The sequence below is a fragment of the Neofelis nebulosa genome, chromosome 2, assembly GCF_028018385.1.
Source record: "Neofelis nebulosa isolate mNeoNeb1 chromosome 2, mNeoNeb1.pri, whole genome shotgun sequence".
Lineage (NCBI taxonomy): Eukaryota > Metazoa > Chordata > Mammalia > Carnivora > Felidae > Neofelis > Neofelis nebulosa.
In genome coordinates, this window is record NC_080783.1 from 144,812,687 (window position 1) to 144,831,088 (window position 18,402).

At 35.9% G+C, this 18,402-nt stretch overlaps 1 protein-coding gene and 1 pseudogene across 3 annotated transcripts in view; one reads left to right on the forward strand and one right to left on the reverse strand.

Annotated features, from left to right (window-relative positions):
- The window catches only part of HFM1 (helicase for meiosis 1), a 96,970-nt gene extending 84,959 nt beyond the window's left edge, over positions 1 to 12,011 (forward strand). For 2 of the 3 annotated variants that reach the window (XR_009257957.1, XR_009257955.1), the window contains 3 exons: positions 2,632 to 2,743; positions 2,836 to 2,990; positions 3,671 to 4,266. Coding sequence is in view for 1 of the 3 variants with exons in the window: in XM_058716610.1 (XP_058572593.1) it covers positions 2,632 to 2,743; positions 2,836 to 2,990; positions 7,027 to 7,189; positions 11,173 to 11,274 (532 nt within the window). In the remaining 2 variants the exon portion in view is untranslated. Of the gene's footprint in view, positions 1 to 2,631; positions 2,744 to 2,835; positions 2,991 to 3,670; positions 4,267 to 7,026; positions 7,190 to 11,172 lie in introns of those variants that run through there. The other variant, XM_058716610.1, reaches the window with a different exon arrangement.
- Positions 11,281 to 12,136, reverse strand: LOC131491070 (peptidyl-prolyl cis-trans isomerase G-like; annotated as a pseudogene).
- Between the last annotated feature and the right edge of the window lie 6,266 nt (positions 12,137 to 18,402).

Consider the following 18,402-nt stretch of genomic DNA (forward strand, 5'->3'; position numbering starts at 1 on the left):
AGTAAGCAGTAGGAAGCCTTCCAAGATACTTACGCACAGGATAAACAATTTGATGAGACAAAATTATTTGTAGATGAGATATAGGTATATGATATAGATAGATAGATAGATAGATAGATAGATAGATAGATAGATAGATTGAATTGTAGAAGGTGGGACCATGAGAAGCATGGTGGCCAGCACAAAAGACAGGTTATGGTAAGGCCTAAACTAGACCAGAGGTGATGGGAACTGAGAGGTAGTTAGATTTTTGAAACATTTCATAGATAGCACATACTACAGTAGTTGAGGAAGAGGGAAAAAATACATGGCAAGTGAGTACACAAAGATGTTAATCTGAGAATATAAGACACACAGACATTTGTAAAAGTAAATAGTAATTTTAAAAATGTTCAATTTTGGGGAACCTGACTGACTCAGTCAGTCAGTAGAGCATGAGACTTGTGATCTTAGAGTTGTGAGTTCAAGTCCCACATTGGGTGTGGAGCCTACTTTAAAACAACTTGAAGTATTTTTGCAGAAATGCGAAGTGCATCTGGATAGTGGACTTGGCGAGAAGTCATGGAGAGTAATTATAGCCACAACCAAAACTTTCCCCAAAAGAAATACTGACAACTTTTTATTCAGGGTCTAATTTACTTAAGGATTATTTATTTCTCCTAGTTTAAAAAAATACGAAATTTGTGGTGTCTCTTGGTATTTTTGCTCTTATTTAGTCATTTTACTTATCAACATCATAGAATCATAGATTTCAGAGAATTCCAGAGCTGAAGTGTGCTTAATTTAAGCATCATTTAGTTTCTCCACTGCAAGATACTTGAATCACCATCCAACGCCATTGCCATAGGTATTCATGACATCTCTACTAAAACAGCTGTAGTGACCAGGAGCTCATTCACTTCAACATGCCTGATCCGTGCTTGGATCTCTCAGACCATTCAATAGCTTTTAAGAATATTTGTCTAAAATTTGTCTTCTTACTATTTCCATTCATTGGTTCTAACTCTGAGTCATACAAAATAAATGGATTAGAAGCATCAAAGTAGAACAAAGCTGTGGGTGTAGAGAAGCAAAAAATAGGTAGAAAGTAGGAAGATAACAAAGCACGTAGACAGTTTAGTGAGCCATACTTTTAGAAGCTATAAATAATTTGGGGAGAGTTTAAAAGTGATGAACAGAAAATAAGTGGATTTAAAAGGGAATCCTTATCAAGTAGCCTCTAAAGAAAAAATTGTGCCGTAAGCTGGAACTAGAAAGAAGGCCTGTGGGACTTGAGGATTTGGGGTGGGAAGGAATCATGCTTTTCCTTTTGTACCCTTTTTGACTATTTTAATTCCTTGCTTTTGATCAAAAACAAAAAGATTCAATCCTATCAATACACGTACTTCTCTACTACCTGTATCCACTGCTTATTACTCTTTTTTTTTCTTTATATGAAATTTATTGTCAAATTGGTTTCCATACAACACCTGGTGCTCATCCCAACAGGTTCCCTCCTCAGTACCCCTCACCCACCCTCCCCTCCCTCCCATCCCCCATCAACCCTCAGTTTGTTCTCAGTTTTTAAGAGTCTCTTATGTTTTGGCTCCCTCCCTCTCTCTCTCTCTCTTTTTTTTTTTTTTTTTGGTGGGAATGCAAATTGGTCTTTATTACTCTTTACATGACTATCATATTTTAGCCTTTGAGTGTCATCTTAAATTGTCACCTCCTCAGACATGCATTCATGACTACCTTTTTAAAGTGGGTTTATGTCTTCACACTTTTTCTTGTAATATTACTCAATTAATTTCCTTCATATAACTTCAGGATCTATAATTATGTGTATTTATTGTTTACTCATTGTCTGCTCTTCTACTAGATGATAACTCCCTCAGGATTTGTTTACCTCTTCATACCTAGCTCCTAGTACAATATCTAGCATATGGTAGTGAATAATAAATGTTTTTTAATGAATAAATTTAATACAGAAGATTGAAGGTGAATCCTAGTGTAGTTTTAGATTGGAAGATAAATAAAGGTGTCTATCTACAGTGAGACCAGAGCAGGGAAAGGAGATTAAAAGTTGAGCCAGGTGAGATTTAGAAAAGATTTACAGACTGCTAGGTAATAGAAAATTAAGCATGAGACCCAATTTTAAGGAAAATTACTGACTGATTACTTCTGTAGCCTTTTAAAAATAGTATTTTTATCTAATTTGAAATATATATAGATTGGGGGACACCTAGATGGCTCAGTCAGTTAAGCGTCCAACTCTTGATTTCTGCTCAGGTCATGATTTCATAGTCGTGAGATCAAGCCTTCCGTCCAGCCCTGCCCTGAGCATGGAACCTGCTTAAGATTCTCTCTCTCCCTCTCCCTCTGCCCCTCCCCTGCTTGTGCTCACACTCTTCCTCTTTCTCAAAAAAAAAAAAAAAAAAAAAAAAATTAAAAAAATATGTATAAAGTGTTATTTTGTCTAAAGGAAAGGAGATAACACCAGATTTTCCATGAGTCTAAGAAACAGCATCTTTTTTTTTTGTAATAAATATGAAAGACTATAATCATCTTCCCCAAAGAATCACTATTGATCTAATTAAGATGGTTTGTTTCTCTTATTCCCATATTTTACAAATAATTAATTTTGATTTTTAGTGTTGTTTCATCACATGAGAAGCCAGATATTTATTTATCAGATTCTCCTGTGTTCAAGTTTGATGCATCCTCCATGACAAAATTGCCTCCACAAGCTGGAAATGCAGATATTGTAAGAAGCACTTCATTGTTTTTCTTTTAAATTCTGCCTGAAGAGTTAAACTTTCAGTGATTGCCTTTTTTTCTGTTTTCCTCAAAATATAGGTCTGTTTACAAGAAAGAAAACAGCAGAGTCTGTCACCAGAGATTGAAAAGCTGTGCTTTACTCACTCTAAAAAAATACCAAATTCTTCACATTTTATTGAGAAAGTGGATTTCTTTATTAGCAACAATGAATGTAAAAAGGAAATTGATTTCAGGTAAGAATTCTTTAAAGTCTTTCAAGACTATACCAATAAAAACTTTCTGTGAAGAAATTCAGCATTCCTTTTTCCTTGATTCATTTTAAAGATAACCTAAACATTTTATTTACTTAAAGACATTGAAAAGTTATACCCCTGGTGACCTAAACCCTTAAGACAATTCATAATTTTAAGTATGTCAGTTTTTGAGAATATATGTTTGATACTTTTAATTAAAATATATTTTGTTGCTAAACTTTTTTTTTTAAGGATTTGAACACAACATGTTGATAATGTAAACTGTAAAATTACTAAAATCCAAATGAGATTTGCTAGTTTTTCAAAAGTTCAAGTTGTATTTTAGCCATGGAGCTTTTTCACGATTGTACAGGTTCGATGAAAAGTCATATTAAGTCAAATTAGTGCCCCCATGACTGGTCACTTCTATGGCTAACTATAGCAATTTCTCTATCTCTCTTTAATAGTCAAGGTTTACAGACTTGTTCACATATTGATTAAATATTACTTTTTTAAATGCTTAAAGAAATACCTAAGATGTTTGATCCCTACTTCTCACAGTTTATGAAATCTGATTTCCCCCCAACAGACTTCTTAAGGTTATGCATATTGAAGTTCATTTGATATATTACCTCTCAGCAATCTATATATATTTCTATATTTGCTTTTCCCCCCAGTAGGTATCATCCCGATGATGAAGCTGAGGAAATAAAGTCTTTTCTGGGAATATTTGATGGTATTTTCTAAAACAAACCAAAAAATTTTATCTTATATTAATAAGACAAAGTATAAAGACATCCAGTTATAAAGCAAGCATTTTATTTTTTAAAGGTAGTTCATAATTGTTCAATTTTTTTTTCTCTTGGATTTGATCAGTTCTGTTGACTGATTTGCAACAAAATATTTGGACAGATTCATTTTCCTATTGTAACTTCATGAAAAGCACTCTCACAGTGGGTTTGTTTCAGTAAGCTGAAAATTAAGTTGCTCTTAGCAATTATTTGGTTATTAAATACATCTTGATTGGATTTTGACAGGAACTAATTAAAAAATTGTTCTTCAAAAACAAAAAACAAAAAAAAATTATTCTTAATTTTCTCAACAAGAAGAAAGGTAGTCTATGAAAAGAAATGATGCTAGGTTACTGAATCTGTTTATTGTATGGGTTATTCACCAATACTGTTTTGTTTTACTAAATATTTTTAAGAATCTGTGGCTGTCTGAACCTGTTGTTATATAACTTCAAATAATAATAAATGAAACATTAATCAACATAGATTGTTTTCCTTTAGCTTGTTTTCCAGTATGGTGAATCCTAAAACTTTGTTACGTTGACCTTTAGCAAACACTATTTCATGTTATTTTCCCATGAATTTTCTCTCAAATTTATTGATATTTATTGATAAGTAGTGTATAGGCAGTCTAAGAAGTGTTTTTTATTCTATTTATTTATAGATACAGGTGAAGTTGAAGTCCACTTAAGAAATTTTAGGAATTTAGGGGCATCTGAGTGGTTTAGTTGGTTAAGTGTCCGACTCTTGATTTCAGCTCAAATCATGACCTCACAGTTAATGAGTTCAAGCTCTACATTGTGCTCTGCACTGACAGCACAGAACCTGCTTAGGATTCCCTCTCTCTCTCTCTCTCTCTCTCTCTCTGCCCCTCCCCCTCTCAAGCTCGCTCACTCTCACTCTCTCTCAAATAAATAAATAAATAAATAAATAAATAAATAAATAAAAGAAATTTTAGGAATTTTTCTTTAAGCATAAAAGCCTTAGAGATGAGAAAAGTAGAGAAGAGAAACTTCCAGATGAGATTGTTGTTATTATCATTGGTAAACATTTATGAGGCATCATATATTAAGCATAGAGAAAAAGCTTAAAACAAAACTAAGAAGCTTTATTACCATGTTGAAAAATAAGAGCAACCAGTTCCTTTATTTTAGTCATCTTTACAATTGGCATGTTTCTGCATCTGAATCAATCATGCTACAACCTTTAAAGGTTATTAAACACCATTAAAATGAAAAATTGGTGCACTGCAATCTGCTCATCTTGCATACATAGACTGTGACACTAAAGAAATAGCAATTTAATTCAACAAGGCTTATTATGATCTGCTAAGCAAAAGCACTCTGCTTGATACTGCAAAGGAAGCAAATGATGAAAATACTGTTTTTGCTCTCATGGAGCCTACTTTACATTCTGGGAGAGAAACTAAGACATATAGTAGTGCAATAATAAAATACAGAATACATTAGAGCAGTGGTTCTCAAGCTTCAGGGTACATTGCAGTCATCTAGAGGGCTTGTTTGGAAACAGAATGCAGGGAACCATACGCAGAGTTTCTGACTCAGTAAGTCTGGGCTGGGACCTGAGAATGTGCATTTCTAACAAATGCCCAAATAAATGCTGATGTTGCTGGTCCAAGGATTGCACCTTGAGAAACACTGCAATAGAGGTTTAAAGAGCTCTGGGAGTTCATAGGAGAGAGAACATAATCCTGACCATAGAGTCGGGGAAGCCTTTATACAGGAGTTAAATTTTTTTTTAATTTTTTTTAATGTTTATTTATTTTTGACAGAGAGAGAGACAGAGCATGAGCAGGGGAGGGGCAGAGAGAGAGGGAGACACAGAATCCGAAGCAGGCTCCAGGCTCTGAGCTGTCAGCACAGAGCCTGACACGGGGCTCGAACTCACAGACCGTGAGATCATAACCTGAGCCGAAGTCGGAAGCTCCACCAACTGAGCCACTCAGGCGCCCCTATACAGGAGTTAAAATTTGAGCTGAGCTTTAAAAGATGAAAATGATCTTGATGAACAAACACATGAGAGAAGAACCTTCTGGCAGAGGAAACAGCTTGAGCAAAGCTCCTAGGGAGGAAAATATCTATTTGGGGAATAATGAATAGATAATATTAAACATAGGTTAGTGTTGTAGGAGGTGTTTGAAATGTATCTTAAGGCCAGACTGTGGAAGACTTTAAATGCTAAGAAACCTGAGCTTTATTCAGCAGACAAATGTTTCCCAAACTTGCCTGATCATAAGAAACATATGGATAATATATTAAATATAAAAATTCCTAGACCTTACCTGTTTCAGAATTGCCAGGTGAAAGGGACTGGGAATTCTATAGTTTTAACAAGACTTCAGGTTGTTCTTTATTATCAAGCCAATTTTGGAAACACATGGGTAGGTTCACTTCATAAGTAAAACAAATAGCAAATTAACAGCTTTATCATAGACATGCCTTATTTTGTGTAAGTGTTTACCTGGAAAGTTAAATGTAGTAGTTCTTAAGAAGTAGACTGATCTCTTAAAGGAGTCTAGTCACTGGGTATTCTTTCCATGAGTGAATAACCCTACAGTTTCCATTTTGTAGCGTAAGGTTTAAATACATTTCGATGAACCACACAACAGAGCTTTACACAAAAATCTTTGTTGGATTCAATTTTTTCATCTTTTTTTTTTCAGTTAAAAAAGTCCTTAACAGGCTGTATTTTTCTCACAGTGTTGGCATAATGGCTCCTACCTCATAGGTATGAAACAAGAATTTAATAAGCCACTGCGTAGGACGCTTTTAGTTTAGGGACTGATGCATAATATGTTCTTAGTAAGTGGTAGTTGTTCATACTTAAAAAATATCCTTAGCAGTACTTTATTTTATTATTATTATTTTTCAAAGTTTATTTATTTTTGAAGGAGAGAGAGTGCAAGTGGGCCAAGGGCAGAAAGAGAGGGAGACACAGAATCCAAAGCAGGCTCCAGGCTCTGAGCTGTCAGCACAGAGCCTGAAGCAGCCCACAAGCCATGAGACCATGACCTGAGCCAAAGTCGGACACTTAACTGACTGAGCCACCCAGGCGCCCCTACTGAGCAGTACTTTAAATAGCCCATGGGGAAGGGGTGAAATAATACAAACAGACTGTCCCCAACTTCTGTCTGGACTCATAGTTTTTTAACTTTATGATGGTGTGAAAATGATATGCATTCAATAGAAACCATACTTGGTCTGTGAATTTTGATCTTTTCCCAGGCTGGTGATATGCATAGGATACTCTGTGGCAAGGTTGGGCAGGAGCAAGGAGCTGCAGCTCCCAGTCAGCCACAGGACCATGAGGATAGACAACCATACACTGACAAACCATTTTGTACCCATGCAACCAAACTGTTTTACTTTCAGTACAGTATTCAATAAAGTACATGAAATATTCAACACTCTGTTATGAGATAGGCTTTGTGTGAGATGATTTTGTGCAACTGTAGGCTAATATAATTGTTCTGAGCATGTTTAAGACAGGCTAGGCTAAGCAATGATGCTCAGTATGTTTGGTGTATTAAATGTTTTTTAAAAGATGTTTTATTGGGGTGCCTGGGTGCCTCGGTCAGTTAAGCATCCAACTTCAGCTCAGGTCAGGATTTCATGGTTCATGAGTTCGAGCCCCACTGACAGCTGTACTGACAGCTCAGAGCCTGGAGCCTGCTTCAGATTCTGTGTCTCCCTCTCTTTTTGCCCCTCCCCCACTCATGCACGCGCGCATAAAAATGTTTTATTTATTTTTTTGAGAGATAGAGAGAGAGAGAGACAGAGTGTGAGCGGGGGAGGGACAGAGAGAGAGGGAGAGACAGAATCGCAAGCAGGCTCCACGCTATCAGTGGAGCTCCAGTGCAGGGCTCGAACCCATGAACCGTGAGATCATGACCTGAGCCAAAATCAGAGTCAACACTTAACTGACTGAGCCACCCAGGCACCCCAAATGCATTTTTGACTTAATGGTGTTTTCTACTTATAATGGGTTCATCAGGATATAACCTTATCGTAAGTGTAAGTCAAGGAAAATCTGCATTCATTTGTCATATTTGAATTGCAGTAAGTTGCATAGGACTTGACAAATGAACTCTTTGACTTTCCATAGATGAATCATCCATAGAAATTTTCTCTTGGACCTCCCTCCTATGTACACTTCCTCATGCTTTCAGGTAGATTGCTCTATCTCTGTCCCCTCCTCACCAGCATTCTTAGTTGTTTTATGGTCAGAGCATATATATCTATTTTAGTATTACCTTAAGTAAAATGTAATTAGAAAATAAATCTTCTGGGGCACCTGGGTGACTCAGTTGGTCAAGCATCTGATTTCGGTTCAGGTCATGATCTCATGATTTGTGAGATCGAGTCCCACAAAATGTTCCATACTGACAGCATGGAACCTGCTTGGAATTCTTGCTCTCCTCTCTCTCTGGTCCCCCCAGATCATGTGCACACGTGCAATTCTCTCTAAATAAATACACATTAAAAAATAAATCTTCAAATTCTATTATAATGCATTCCAAAACCAGATAGAAATGATTGCTAAATTATTCACAGTTTACTCCTTAGTAGGGTCACACAAAGTGTCTCTTTACTTTGACCCCATTTCTAGAAAACACTCTCATCAAGGATAGTTAGGGAGCTACTCCTTGAGGACCTGTAGCCTAGGGGTTATATGGATAACACCTGTGGCATCTTACATCGGAACAGGTGTCGATATAAAGAACCTCTTGGGGTGCCTGGGTGGCTCAGTCGGTTGAGTGTCTGACTTTGGCTCAGTGTGAGTTCAAGCCCCGCGTGGGGCTCTGTGCTAACGGCTCAGAGCCCGGAGCCTGCTTCAGATGCTGTGTCTCTGTCTCTGTCTGTATCTCCCCTGCTCACACTCTGCCTCTCTCTCTCTCTCTCTCTGAAAAATAAACATTAAAAAAAATCTTTTTTAATTTAAGAACTTCTACTTTTGTGGGACTAGAGAAGATACCAGTGAGGAGAAAGTTAGGGCAAAGAGAAGTAAACTAAACTAAGTTTACTAAGTTTATTATGTAAATAGTCTAAGAATTTCAACGTGGGTTTTGGTTAGTGGAACAAACAAAACAAAAAGAAAGGAAAATGCTGGCACTTCTTATCCTTTAGCTTGTCACTTCCTGGCTGCCAGTAGTTAAAGGCCTTGCCACTCGACGTCTGATCCAAAGACCAGTAATAGGAGAAACTCTTTGGAGCTGGAGTTAGAAGTTCTCAGGCCTCACTCCAGAACTACTGAACCAGAATCTGCATTTTAACAAGATCCTGGGTTGGTTACATGCACGTTGCATTGTGAGAAGCACTTATTTAAGGTGGAAAGGAAAGGAAAGGAGGCAATATCAGAATTTTAAGAGAATCCATTCCAGAAGACAACTAGAAGAGTAATGATGATTAGTTGGTTTTCTGCACATATATTTCCTATTTTAAATGTAATATGGTGATATCACTCTTGTTTAATTGCCTTTCAGTATAGGTTGTTTTCTTCACCAACTGTGTAAATTATCTTTATAATTCCCATGCATCAACTGGGTATTTTTTTTTTATGTAGCTTGAGAGGCACTTAGATGCTCTATAGAGTTTTGTTTTAATTAACATAATAAAAGCCGATAATTCAAAAGAGCAATCTTTGTCTTGCTTATTTTCACATTTCAGTTCAGAAACCTTTCCCTAAACTAACATATGCCTTAAAACTTCTTACATATTTCAGCAAAACAGAATGAAACAAACAAACAAAAAAAACCCAAACCCCATACTATTCTGAAAGATTTAGAAAAATGTGCATAAACCTGCACTCATATATGTTGTAACTATAATTTTTTTTTATCAAAAAAGGAATGAAAATTCAGCTGATATTAGCATTTTGCCCATTGAAGCACATCCTTATGACAGTAGGTGGCTTCAATCCTTTAGAAAGTACACACACAATAAAGTCATTATTCTGGGGTTTGTTTCTGTATTGATCAGTTTGGAAATGTAAACCTTTTACCATTTAGAAATTTTTAAAAAATTTGAAATTTAAATGAATTTTACTACAATATTTTTTCTCATTTCGTTTATTAAAATATTAGCAGTACAAATTATTCAGGTTGCAATTTATCAAAAGATCAACTCAGATGAAGTCCACATTAAAAAAAAAAGGACAAACATAAACCAAAAACAATGAAAAGAGGAAGACAACAAAAAGATTTATCAGCAAGACTCTACAACTTAAAATTTGAGACAAAATGGAAACGAACTTTCCACAACTCACTCATCCACTATTGTCTTCAAGTGTTCTAGAGCTGGACTCATAGTCAACTTTTTTATGGTCAAAGTTTTAATTTTTATCATGTACGTGGTCATTTTGTTAACCCTTTGATTTTTGGTTTTCCTTTTCCACTGAGGATATGGACTTTGCATGCTCCTTATTTTTCAATGTGAAGAACTTTAATTCTTTGTCCTACTTTGTTCTCATTTTAAGAATGACTTTGATCTCTATCAGCCTTTCCCCCCTGTTATTATTTGGGCTGTTAGGATGTTTTTAAGAGTAGATTCTTTTCAGGGCACCTGGGTGGCTCAGTAGGTTGAGAGTGAGACTTCGGTTCAGGCCATGATCTCATGGTTCTGTTTGTGGGTCTGAGCCCTGTGTTGGGCTCTGTGCTGACAGCTAGGAGGCTGAAGCTTGCTTCGGATTCTCGCTCTCTCACTTTCCCTCTCTCTCAAAAATAAATAAATATTAAAAAAAAAAAAAAGATACATTCTTTTCTGACCTTCAGCATTTTCTTTCCAGTGTGAACTTTCTTGGTTTCTGTATTTTTTGTTGTTTCTGCTTTGATTTTCTTCTCTCTCTGAGTTCCATAAATCTCTCCTCCTTCTTTTTTTCTTGATGTTACTTTTCTCTGCTTTATGACCTTCCCCTCTTGTACCCTGTTCTCTGTATCTGTGGGACTCCTTGCTTCTGCTGCTAGTTCTATCAGGGCTTCTAGATTGTACCCTTCCACTCCAGCCCTATGCTTCTTTCTCTCATTCTACCATTGTAACTGGTTTTCCTTTGGGGATGCTTTATTTTGTAGTTTTACCCTGTACACCACTTTCTTCTCTGACAACCACAAGCACTTTAAAGATACCGTATAAATGTTTCTCATAATATCCCTTTGATACTGGGGTCAGATAAAAGAACCTCACCTTGTGGGTGACAAAATTGAGTTGATTCTCCAGGTCACATGTTTCTTAAACTATTAAGAAGTGGCATCTGGTTTACAGTCTTCTTGTAGCTGGTAGAATTAATTTTTGTTGAAAAAATGGGACCATTTTATTGTATTTCAGCCTCACCTCAACTATGGAAAAAGAAGAAAAGCTCTTTCTTTTCTTTTTTAGAATCCTGCTGGGCACCCTGTCTCCTATGTGTTTGTTGGAGCCCAATTCCTTCCTGATGAGAGTGAGGTACTAGGAGGAGGGCTGAGGCCCCAGGAGGAGTGAGGACAGAGGAGTAACTGTTGATGAGTGATGACCATGTAACTGTTTGCCTTTGGTTGTATCACGTTCCCTTCTAGACTATGTGCATCTGTTATTTGTCTCACTTTTATTATGATCATGCTCACTTGCTCTTTGATTTCTATTTAAACTTCTCTTTAATTTTACCCCTTTCCTGATCTTTTCCTTTAGACTTTGACTTTTCTTTAACAGTCTCATGATCCCTTCCTTTACTCCTTGACCCCATATTCTTTTCTTCATGTCCATTATACTTTGTATTATGTTTTTTTTTTCTTTTTTTGTATTATGCTTTTCTTAACTCTGATTTCTGTTTGCTCTTATTGCCTCTTTTAGATTTGGCCCCTTTTTCACCTTGTTTTTATTATATTATCTTTTTTTCTGAATTTCTTCGGATGTCTCTCTCGTTGCTGTTAGATTTATGGTCTTAAACTTTCTTTTCCTCTTTTTGTTTGGACTCTTGGACACATGCCTATGGTCAGTTATATTTTTCTCTTTTACTCCAACTGGGCTTCTTTGATTTTCTTTTGTTTCAGTTTTAGCTAACTCATTCTTAAGCTCCTTTGATTCATCTTTCACCATTGGATACCCTCATTCTTTGAGCTTTCTGAATCTCGTGCCTCCACTGTGAAGTAGTCTCACTACATCTGAAACGATCCCTTGAACTGGATCTGGAAGGAGTTTGATAATGTTGTTGTTCTATTTCTTTAATTTTATTGCCAGACCTAGTAACTGAAAGTCTCCTCTGCTGTGAAGTAGGCTGGAAGTTAGGTAGATCAATCAATCTCTCTCTCTCTCTCTCTCTCTCTCTCTCTCTCTCTCTCTCTCCCCTCTCTGTTTTCTTTGCCATCAGCTCTGGGAGCACTTTTTCTAATTAAGAATCAATTTTCAGGCATAGGAGGGAACTCTTCTGGATAAACAATACACTTGTGTTATGCTTTAAGATTTTCAGCCTCACTTTCACTAGATGTGATTTTCTTTTCTTTCTATTGTGTGTGGGGGGGGGCATTTTTCCTACGTTTATTTTCTTTTTTTTTTTTAAAGAAAATTTAAGAGAAATTTTAAAATTTCTTTTCAGAAGCACTTTTAGAATCAGAATAGGACTGAGAATCTCTTGAGCTATATGAGTCACTGGATGGGGAGGGAGGAGGAGGAGGATTTATGCATTTTTTTCTTTCTTTAGTTTGGGAATTAGCCCTCCACAACTGAGTGTCTACCTCAGCAAATGGTTTGCTCACTGCATCTGTTTTCTGGTTTTCTCTCTTGCACGACTTCTTGCAGAGAAGTCATTTGCCCCCAAAACAACATGATACCCATCTAAATGAGGAGCTGTTTTTGTTAGGAAGAACTGTGAACCGTTTGTATCCTTCCTTCTTTCACTGATAAGAGAGATTCTGTCTTGTGTTTAACAATGAAATTCTCGTCTTCAAAATATCCTCCATTTTCTTCACTGAAGTCACCACCTGACTTCACCTATGAAGTCACAACCATAATATCTTTGACAATACTGTGAAAAAGAAAACTCTTATAATGGCCCCTGAGTGAATATCCCTGACCCCTTTTCACTTGTAAAAAAACAATGAAATTCATCCCATGTTTGGGGGAACACATCAGAAAAAAATTCAAAGACAACTCTTCCAGCAGGTTGATTATTAATGGCAATGTCAAAACAAAACAAAACAAAAAAAAAACTCGTAAAACATTGAGGATGCTGAATCATTGTTCCAATGGCTCCAATACTTAAATCTTTAAATAGAGAAAAATCAGGAACAAACTGATTCAATCAAGGACAACTGATCCAATCCTTTTGCTCCTGTACTGGTAACACTCTCCTCTCCCTGGGATCCTGTCCTTCAGAACTGCACTGATGTACGTCAGAACTACACTGCCCAGAAAAGGCACTAAAGTCCACTACTACAATCACCTTTACTGATTAATTCACTACAAAAGTTTTATTTTACTCTTAAAATTACTTTAATTTTTTCTTTCCGTTGTTATCTGATACATTTTTAAATAGGGAAATAATTGAATGGTACAATAAAACAAACCTTAGATTCTAATTCAGAATTTCAACTTATAGCACTAGAAAACAGCCCACTAAAATACTAAATTACTTACCCATAGTAGAATTACTTGCCCTTGGCAGAACCAGAATTGAACCCAGGTTGGTATTATACTTTTCCTACTTTAATTCCTATTCTTAAGCAATGAGGTTATACCTCATACTTACTTTTGTAAACTTTTTATCTTTTATCATAAATGTAAAATGTACTTCACTCTCTTCTTCCTTAAATGTATTAAGGAATTCTTTTCTATCTATGAGGCAAAATAGTTAAATTCTAAATACAATTTAGATAGAAGTACAGTTATTGCTATACTTATAGTTTTGAAATATTGCACACGTATAAATTTTAGTATATGTATTGTAGATTAGAATGGTCTTGCTATGCATCACTGTTTGAAAATGACCAAATATCTTATGGTTCTTTCATTGAACATAGTGATTGAAGAGCTGCTTTATACTACCTATATTAGAAAGATGAATATGAGCAGGTCATGTTTCAAGGGACCCATAGATGATCCAGGTAACAATGATCAAAATGCAACAAAAACATAGGCCTTTTAAAGTTATCAAGGTGTTTTTTTTTTTTTTAATGTTTGTTTATTTTGAAAAAGAGCAGGGGAGGAGCAGTGATAGAGAGAGAGGGAGAATCCCAAGCAGGCTCCACACTGTCACTGCAGACGCCCGACACGGGGCTCGATCCTATGAACTGCGAGATCATGACTTAAGATCAAAAGTCAGACGTTTAACCAAGTGAGCCACCCAGGTACTGCTAAAGTTATCAATGTTTTTAAAAAATTAATATCATCACCATCAAATTACATTACCAACATGTTTTTTTCTAGACTCTACAAAAGATTTATAGTGTCTGGACTTCTTATGGAGGTAACATGCAGACATAGTCAAATCTTTGAAAAGGAAGGCTACACATTCTTTTAGATAGTGGATTATAAAAAGTTAGAGAATGGAGTGACTTTGGAAAGGAGCAAGAGATCACAGTACAGATTGACAAATTCTGGAAGGAGAAGGGAATAAAGGGATTGAAGAAATGAGTCATGGGCATCTGACAGGTTGGAGTCAGGATCATTTACATGCATATATGGTATGTAATTAAAATGTACAATTTGGGTGAAAGGAAATTACAGTCGAGAACTTATCAGTGTATAAAGTAACCCATGTTTCTAATGAAAGAAAAATATTTTAGTTGGAAGACTTATTCATTATGGGAAGTTAAAGTATTTAAAATTTAAAATAGTTTTAGATGGGAATGATAAAACATATATCCTTCCCTACTTTAATGTATTTTTGAGATATTAACCAACGTTGTTGTTATTTTGTTTTGTTTTGTTTTTCCTGTTGTCTCCTTCATTGAGGCAGCTAAACTGTAAACTAGATGTTCCTCAAGGAAGGGTTATCAAATCCTTGAATTTTAAAATTTCAAATCTAAGATCCAGACTTGAGATAAAATAATTTGAAAAATACCTGATGGGTCAAAACCTATTTTTCCTGCCCCCCAAGACTGAAGATTCTCTAGACTTGGAGAAAAGGAGAGAATTCAGTGGAAAAGAAAAGAGCTCAGATGCTGGGTACCTGAAAGAAGACCCGGGCTCAGCTTTCTCTTGGATTTATTCTAAAGTCATGTGTGGTAAGATTGGGGGAAAAATAGAATACTCCTCTCTGCTCAATTTTAGAAATTTAAGAGCAGAAGGAATGTCACTATTCCTGTGTACTTTGAGAAGGCGGCAAGACCCCAGAGTTCTCCCTCACTCCCGCATGCCGATGGCACAGAGCAATAGGGTAGAGATGGTGGTGTGGTAGGTTAATGTTAAAGGGGAGACTGAGGTAGCCTTGTAGAGTCCCTGTGGGCATGTAGAGCAGCAGAAGCATTTCCCATGAGCCAAAGGCTACTATAGGGATGAGATAGGGCCTGTTGGTGCCACATTCCTTTTCTCACTCTCCCAGAAGTCACAGAAACTAGTGTCCAACACAAGGAGTACACAGCTGTAAACTTTGTGGACTGCCAATCAGGACCAGGATGTGTGCCTCATCAGATAGTAGCACAGAGAGGATGACAACTAACAACAGGAGATGGTCTCCTGGATCATAAACACAATCCCAGCATAAGGGGAGGGGAGACCGCATTGATGGAGATTGATTTCCAACATCTAGTGGAATGGGGGTTTGCAACAGAGACTAAAAGTTGGCATTTCTTGCATACTTGAGTTTATGATCTTAAACTTGGACCCACTATATTATTAACAGTGATAGGTTTGTGAAAGAAGTCTCATTTTGTAATATCATTAGTAACAAGTAACATCTTCAGATTCAATATGATCTACCAAAAGCATTATGACATACTAATGTCAACTGGTGTAGAAACTCAGATCTGAATCTCAGTCATCAGGTAGAGATTTTGCTCAGGTGCTAAACATATCTTCTCTTTTTAAAAAAAGCAAAATAGAACAAAACAGTACTAGCTAACATTACTAAGTATATGTCCTGTACTTTGTCCTAAGCCCTATGGATGGCATATTTAATCCTTTCAATAGTCCTATGAGGTAAATACACTCATTATGCATGTATTTTATGCATGCAAAAGCTAAATGTATTGCCAAAGGTTGCAAATCTTGAACTTTATGTGATTTGAGAACCTTTGCATAATCATTTTGCTGTTCTGTCTAGAATGAAGTACTGAAGTACTACATCTTTAAAGTTACATCCAATCATCAAAATCCATGTTTTTCTAATCTTCAGAGTTTTCCTGTTGGAGAATTTAAGGCAAATTCAAGGAGGCTCTTAGTCAAGACACATTCTACAGTCTCTGTCTCTGGTTTCCAGAGAAGCAAGATGACCATGACCTTCTCCATAGATGTACCGATCATTGAACCAAGCCTTCCCCTTTACACGTCACCTATTGACACGAGTAGACATCTTTTCTTCCCATTTGGCTCTGAAACTTCAGGTCTCTATTTTGATTTTTAGTTTTTACACTTAAGCTACTGTATTTTAGTTTGTTTCTCTGACCTGCCTCTCCCAAGGCTATTTATCTTCCCTAGATCGATGACTTCATTCCGAAACCCAGTATTTTGAAAAGAGAGGGGAAAAAAGGAGGCCCTGTTTTTAACAAAATACTCTTAAAAAGGGAAACTTGGGGGTTTTTTTTGCGTTTTTGTGTGTGGTGTTTTGTTTTGTTTTGTTTTGCCAATGCTGTGTTATAAAGCTTCCCTGCTGCTAATCCATGAAAACTAGCCTAAAGGGGCGCCTGGGTGGCGCAGTCGGTTAAGCGTCCGACTTCAGCCAGGTCACGATCTCGCGGTCCGTGAGTTCGAGCCCCGCGTCAGGCTCTGGGCCGATGGCTCGGAGCCTGGAGCCTGTTTCCGATTCTGTGTCTCCCTCTCTCTCTGCCCCTCCCCTGTTCATGCTCTGTCTCTCTCTGTCCCAAAAATAAATTAAAAATGTTGAAAAAAAAAAATTTTAAAAAAAAAAAAAGAAAACTAGCCTAAATAAGAGAGGAGACACAGCTTTTTGTGACCTCTTCTGGGATTATAGTACTTCAGTCATATCTGCTTGGAATATAATTGTCATCTGGTTATTTTTCTCCATAATATATAGTTACATGTGATTTTTTTCACACCTCTCATTTAGGAATATATTGTTTTGAAGAAAAGTTTGAAAGTTAAACACAAACCTTTACTGAGAGTATTTGATTATCTATCTTATAAAAATATGACTGAATAAAGTTACACCTGAAGTTCTATTTTTATCCTTAAATTAAAGTTTAAAGAAAGGAAAGGGATTAGCAGTTATTATTAGATTTTTATGTTAAAAATTATGAACTTTCAATATATAAATTTCAGGTTTTTCCCAATAGGCTTTATTACTTCTTCTGATTGTCTTTTCATTTTCATGTGCTGTCCATCAACCAACTGTTTCCTATCCTTTTGGGATTTTCCTCAATTTCTGTTTGCATTACAATGTCGTATTTCTTTTATTTTAAATGACTTTAATTTCATTTTTAATATATAGTGAGAACACACTGTAATAAGTTCATTTCACTACTTTTCAGTTTCAAAATAACTTTGTCTTTTGAAATTTCTGCCTCCTAAATTAAGTCAAGCATTTCAGAGACTTCATAGAAAGAAACATTCTCTTTTCTCTTTAAAAGAATTCCATGTGTCTAAGCACTTTTATAAAGTAGAGGTGTTTAGTAACATAGAATCTCCAGTGTAATAAATATTTCTCCATTGGGATATTTCTATTGGCAAAATTATGTAAAGCAATTTATAGCTTCATGCTCTTATAAGAAAGATTGTTTTCTTTCTCTTCTTTCTTCACAATAAAAAGAGCTTTATTAGATTTTTTCTGATTATGAAAGCACATGCTTATTTACAATAACTATACTATAAAAATAATTCAGCAGTTACATGCAGTAGACTTGTACACCTAGCAACATAGATCTGAAACACATAGTACTAGGTGGAAAATGTAAGAAACAGGATGAGAAACCATCTAAGTAAATTTAAAATATCTGTACAAAAAAAATTTTTTTAGGACTATACAAACAAAATAAAAGATTTATATTAAATGCATTAGGATAGTTGTTAGTGGGGGTGGTTTGGGTGATCTAAGTAGGAAATGGGGTTCAAAGATAGTAAAAGAAGAAATTTCAGATAATTTAAAAGTACGAGGAATTTAAAATCACCCTCAATTCCACTCCTTGATAATATCACAGCACATAGTTTGGAATATAGCCATCTAGGTAACACACACATACACATGCATACACATACACATGCATGCACACACACATTTTAAAGTGGGATTATAATCTGTTTTTAATCTTATTTTCATTAAACAGTATAATATAAATCTGTTGTTATAAATCATTTTTAATGTAGTACGTGCATGGATCTGCATAACCTATTCAATGACTACCCCATGGATGTATATTTAGGTTTTTTCCAGTTCTTTTTAATGACTAATGTTACAATTAACATTCTTATACATATATCTTTATCTACTTGCCTTTCACTAGAAATGCCCATTTAAATTAT